This window comes from Eurypyga helias, unplaced genomic scaffold (assembly GCF_000690775.1).
Source record: "Eurypyga helias isolate BGI_N326 unplaced genomic scaffold, ASM69077v1 scaffold13999, whole genome shotgun sequence".
Lineage (NCBI taxonomy): Eukaryota > Metazoa > Chordata > Aves > Eurypygiformes > Eurypygidae > Eurypyga > Eurypyga helias.
In genome coordinates, this window is record NW_010270207.1 from 44,241 (window position 1) to 50,240 (window position 6,000).

Here is a 6,000-nt window from a genome sequence, read left to right on the forward strand (position 1 = left end):
ATCTTTATATTTCATAGTATTCCCTAAGTGCTGTAGTAGGTAGTTTCAGTTTACTTGATCATTGACTGCTCAATAGGAAGCTCACCTGTGTGTTTTTATTTAGACTATAGAAGTGGAATCTGCAGAAGTAGAACAAAAAAGAAAAACTGTGAAAGCAGATGAAGAAATTGCTACAGAAAAAGCTGAAGAAGCTCAGAGATTGAAAAATGAATGTGAGAGTGACCTGGCAGAGGCGATCCCAGCCCTGGAGGCTGCACTTGATGCTCTTGACACTTTGAAGGCAAGCTGATCTAAACTTCAGCATTTGAAAGTTATTTAACACAATGAAAGTCTTCCATTTATTTGGGAAAGAATGCACTAAGATGAAAAGAATTGGAAAAGTGTTAAATTTCCTTAGTTTTGGTAAAGGAGAGGACCTGTGCAGTCATTGTTCAGTATATTTCTTCTTAATGTACTCGGAATACAAAGGGGAAGGTGCACTTAAAAAATTAATTATTTGCTAGAACACCTACTTGTGGGAAAAGTAACCAAAACCTGGGGTCTAATACCAGCTGTGGTATCAGCCGAATTGCCTCTTTCAGGTATGTCAATGTTGACCGCCAGCGTGCAGCATGGCATTTGTTTATGGCTAAGAATTATCTGGGTCTTTCATTTTAAAGTTTTGTCCTTGTCAGGACTTGGATGTGATATGAAAGCAGTATTGTTGAGAAAGTCCTGCAGCATTTGAGTATAGCTGGAGGTAGTTTAGTAGGAGTTATGAAGCATATGACGTCTTATATGACACTTATGGAAGTGTGTCAAAAATATTCTGATCTGGACCATTTAAAACATAATTTTAATTAATCATTATTTTATAGTTAGTAGTATTTATTTCATTTTTGTTTCCCCTGCATAGGTTACACTGATAGATATTGTTAATTGTCTTGCAAACACTGTATCATCCCTTCTAAAAGTCCTCTATAATTTTGTTAGTTGGTAGTGGTGTAATAATGACCCTTCTTTTATGTTAGTTCATTTATCTTAGTGGTGAGAAAGGCATAACATTTGTCATTGTTTTTTAAAACGTGATTTTTCTTTTAGCCTTCTGATATATCTATTGTTAAATCAATGAAAAATCCTCCATCTGGTGTCAAACTTGTCATGGCTGCTGTCTGTGTCATGAAAGACATAAAACCTGAAAAAATTGTGGATCCTTCAGGGACTGGAGGCAAGGTAAAGTGGCAGAAATAGTTTCAAATAAAAGTGTTATTCATGTTCTTCTCAACACTGAGCACTTGTAAAATACACAAGATCACCCAAGGGCCACCAAAGTAGGCAGGTACCTACAGCCTCCATCCATTATGTCACTGAAAACTTCCAGAATACTAAATTTTCTGAGTTCTGTAATGTGCAAAGAAAGCACATTTCATTTGCTTGGCTCATACATAGATAATAGGTAATATGTAACTACTCCCTGAGATACTGTTCAGTTTTTGGCATTAGGTATGACTGGGGGTAATGTTTGATCTGATAGACTTTCTCCTTTATTGATGCCTCAAGGAGATACAAGCTCATCCGTATTAAATATACATGAGTTTTAACTAAGAGAGATTTGTCATTTTTTATTTGTGTGTTTTAAAGCCTGAAAAGGTGTTTCCTCCTGTGTTTTGCAGATTTTGGATTACTGGGCTCCAAGTAAGAAACTGCTTGGTGACCTGAATTTCTTAAAGGATTTGAAAGAGTATGACAAGGACAATATTCCAGTAAGACCTCTGTCTAATATTTCAGTGATTTTTAACATGTAGACGCTTTCTTGCAGGGGGAAAGAAAGAAAGAAAGAAACAAACAAAAACCCCAAACAAAAGAATCCCAAAACTATATCTGTATAAATCAATACAAACAAATAGGCAGATGTTTCTACCATAATTAATACTGAGTAGTTCTTTCCTATTTTATTGTGTAGAGAAACGGTGTAATTTTCAAGTGTCAGCCACAAGACTTTGATGAGCTCTAATACTTTTGTTATCCAGGCAGCTGTCATGCAGAAGATTCGGGCTGAATACTTGACTAATCCTGAATTTGATCCACAAAAGGTGGCTAAAGCTTCTTCGGCAGCAGAGGGTTTATGCAAATGGATCATGGCAATGGAGGTGTATGACAGGGTTGCAAAGGTGCGGTTTTGATCCTAGTCCCTCAGGGCTGTGAAATCTTTCCTTTGCTGGGTATATTCACCCTCAGCATTGTATTAAGTAATAAAGTTACAAAAATGTGCTTTAAGCAATTGCATATTGGTTGTAATTGAATAGGTGGTTGCACCCAAGAAAGATCGTTTGAGAGAGGCACAGCAGTCCTTAGCAGAGACACTGACACTCTTGAATCAGAAGAGAGAAGAACTTGCAGCAGTTGAAAATCAGTTGGCTGCTTTGGAACACAGCTTCACTGAGAAAACTGAAGAAAAAGCTCGTTTAGAATTCCAGGTTGATCTGTGTGCTAAAAAACTAGAACGAGCAGAGAAGTTGATTGGTGCCCTTGGTGGAGAGAAATCAAGGTCAGATTAAAGTTCAAATGTCATGTCTAACAGCCATTGTAGAAATGGAATTTGAACTTCGATTGTCTGAGCCTTTAATGATCTATCTCTGAGAGCTGTACTATTTAGGAATGTTTGGGCCCTTGAAAGATTCCTGTTTGTCACGTAAAAATATGGGCAGCGAAATTGGGAGGATTGTAGAAAAAGTCTTCAGAATGATAATAAAATACATAAATGAAGTGTTCTTATTCTCCTCCACATGAAGTTAAGATCAACAACAACAAAAAAAGGTTGATTTTTATCATCACTATCATTGATGTGGAGCTTTCAGAATCCTTTTTTTCCTGTATCTTCTGCTTGTCATAGATGGAATAATGCTGCAAATGATCTTCAGGACACATATGATAATTTGACAGGAGATGTTCTGATATCAGCTGGTGTGATAGCATACCTGGGAGCTTTTACTGCTGGATTTCGACAAGAATGTACCAAAGATTGGAGCAAACTGTGCAAGGTTAGAAGGTTGTCTTAGATTTAAATAAGTGTTCACTTTTTTTGAGACTACTGCAAAAAGGCTTCAAAAATCCCTTGTCATTTAGTTAATATGAGTCTAGTAAAACTCACTGAGATCAATGGGATAGATTCTGCTGATCCAGTATTCTGTAAATTTGAATTTCATTAAATCAGTCAATTTAGCCTAGGCTTAAGTAGCATATCAGAAATGAGAGCACATCATTGACTTTGTGAGGCTTGATTATTACTTAAATAACATCTCAGAATTTTCTCTGAGAAAATTGTGTATAATGTAAAAAAACCCAAACTATACTAACTTACACTGGCATATCTTTGTATGTTAATGATTGATTATGCTGTTTGCAAAGGGACAGTTCTGACATACTTATACTAATGCCATCATTCATAAATCAAGTGATTTGAAGTCACTGATTGTGACTGTGACATTAAAGAGTAAAAGTCAGCATTGGATTACTGTATTGAGTTAATGGAAGATACAGTCATCAGGTGATTTCCAAATGCTGTGAGTTTCCTAAGGTAATGCATCCTCAATTTATGTAATGAAAAACTACCCACATTTAGAATGCACAAAACACTGGGCAAATCCTACAGAATTCGGAGGGAGTGAGTATTCAGTGGCGAAATACAGTTAGCTATTGAAACTATGGTTTTGTTTTTCACAGGAATTTTACTTACACTTGACCTATATCAAACTCTTCAAAAGAAGTGCACATTGTTACTTTAGACTGAAATGTCATTTAATAAAAGATGTAAAAAACCATGGAATAAAGATATCTGGGGAGTGTTTGGGGTTGTTTTATTTATTTTTTTTCCCCAGGAGAAAAACATCCCTTGTTCTGAGAATTTCTCTTTGAGTAAGACTCTTGGTGACCCAATAAAAATAAGAGCCTGGAATATTGCTGGTTTGCCAACTGACATATTTTCTGTAGATAATGGGGTCATTGTTGACAATTCAAGACGTTGGTAAGTGACAAAAAACTTTAATTTTCAAATCTTTTACTTCTTTAAAAAGAGCAAATTAAATACATAGAAACAGTGTAGCTTCTGTAGAGACAATATAGTTGAAAGCAGGGGTGGAACCTTTATATCCAGCTCCTGTGAAATTTAAGAGGTGTAACACTGTAGAGATGTGTATGTAGTTACTTGAAAGCTCTCCTTTCAGGAGATGCAGCGCTCTTGGATAAAGTTCTTTTTTTCTCACGCCTTTTCAGCTTATATTTTCTTTTCTTGTTGTTCTATTACTGGCTAATAAACCCTTTGTAAGAATCAGTTTTAGAAATCCTCATTCTATACGTGTTTAATTCAAGTTATGTAAATTGCAGGATCTGGATACCACAGTCCAGGTTCTTACAGTTATAAGGCTATCAGATGACATTTTAATGTTGTACAGATATTTATTGTGTGTGAAACACAAATCTATACAAAGGATTCTTTTAGGGCCTTTAACAGCTTTTTTTAATTGTTCCAATGGAAATTTTATTGTGATAGCTGTCTGCAAATAATCTGCAGTCAGTAGAAATATAAAATTATAAATCTTACTAGTGATATTCTTGTGATCTGTGTTCTCTTGAGAATTAGCCTTTATGATAGATACAGATTGCCAAGTGTAATTCCATTTTCAGACTGTTGCTTCGTTCTCTGAGGAGCTGTTTGACACCATTCATGCCTGACGCAATACATACATATAGGTGAAGTCAGCAAGTGCAAAGGGGCACAAATCTTTTCAACAGAATTAATGTACTGTCAACATTCCCTGCCTTGCTTACATTTCCAGTCTTATACTGGCTGATATACCAACATCTCAGATTTAAACTGCAACTAATGGTTAATCTTTAAGTGAAAAAATATATGAGAAAGAACTAAAAATTTGTAAAAATAAGTAAGTTCTAACACCGAGAATTTCAGAGGAGAGGCAGAACAAGATCTTACAAGACATTCTGCTTTCTGGTGTAGTTTATGAAAACTGCTATGAACATTTTTTTGCAAGTCTTAAAACTATTTTTGGTATTACTTTTCAATTTGTGATAAAACACCTATACATCGATTTTTCACTGATCTCTTAAAGTAACAGAATCAAAAATGTGTCGCTTTATCCATGACAGCCTGACACAGAAACATTTTAAAATAGTTTAAGATTTTGAAAAACTTCTGCAAGCACCGAGAAAATGATCTTGTATGTTCTAGGCCGTTAATGATTGATCCTCAAGGTCAAGCAAATAAATGGATCAAGAACTTTGAAAAGGAAAACCATCTGAATGTTATCAAGGTCAGTGACACAGATTATATGAGAACTGTGGAGAACTGCATTCAGTTTGGAACTCCACTTCTGCTAGAAAACGTTGGAGAAGAACTAGACCCATCACTTGAACCTCTGCTACTTAGACAGACTTTTAAACAAGGTACAGCAAAATTAATTTTGAACCCTGAAGTAGATTACGTTAACATTCATCCTGTAGTCTATAGTACTGTCTGATGTTTTTCTTATTACTCTGAGGTTTACTGCTGCCTGTGGTAAGAGGAAGGTAACTTCACAATAGCCTGAAGTTTGATTTTTTAATAAATATCATTCATATATTACATGATGAAAACCTTCACTATAGAATCATAGAATCTTGTAGGTTGGAAAAGGCCATTAAGATCATCAAATTCAACTGTTAACCCAGCACTGCCAAATCCACCACTAAACCATGTCCCTAAGCACCACATCTACAGTCTTTTAAGTCCCTCCAGGGATGGTGAATCCACCACTGCCCTGGGCAGCCCGTTCCAATGCCTGACAACCCTTTTGGTGAAGGAATTTTTCATAACATCCAATCTGATCTTCCCCTGGTGCAGGTGGGGCCCTTGCCTCCTGTCCTGTCATTTGGGAGAAGAGACTGAACCCCGCCTCCCTCCCTCCCCCCTGCCGCACCCTCCTTTCAGGTAGTTGTAGAGAGACATACGGTCTCCCCTGAGCCTCC

General features: G+C 36.4%; 1 protein-coding gene across 1 annotated transcript in view; it reads left to right on the forward strand.

Annotated features, from left to right (window-relative positions):
• DNAH12 (dynein, axonemal, heavy chain 12) overlaps positions 1-6,000 on the forward strand; it is a gene marked incomplete at its 5' end in the record, with an annotated part of 60,912 nt that overhangs the window by 42,260 nt on the left and 12,652 nt on the right. Inside the window, 8 exons of the mRNA XM_010158372.1 lie at positions 104-280; positions 1,081-1,212; positions 1,653-1,742; positions 2,010-2,150; positions 2,286-2,527; positions 2,873-3,020; positions 3,858-4,003; positions 5,225-5,439. Of these exons, the coding sequence (XP_010156674.1) occupies positions 104-280; positions 1,081-1,212; positions 1,653-1,742; positions 2,010-2,150; positions 2,286-2,527; positions 2,873-3,020; positions 3,858-4,003; positions 5,225-5,439 (1,291 nt within the window). The remainder of the gene's footprint in view (positions 1-103; positions 281-1,080; positions 1,213-1,652; positions 1,743-2,009; positions 2,151-2,285; positions 2,528-2,872; positions 3,021-3,857; positions 4,004-5,224; positions 5,440-6,000) is intronic.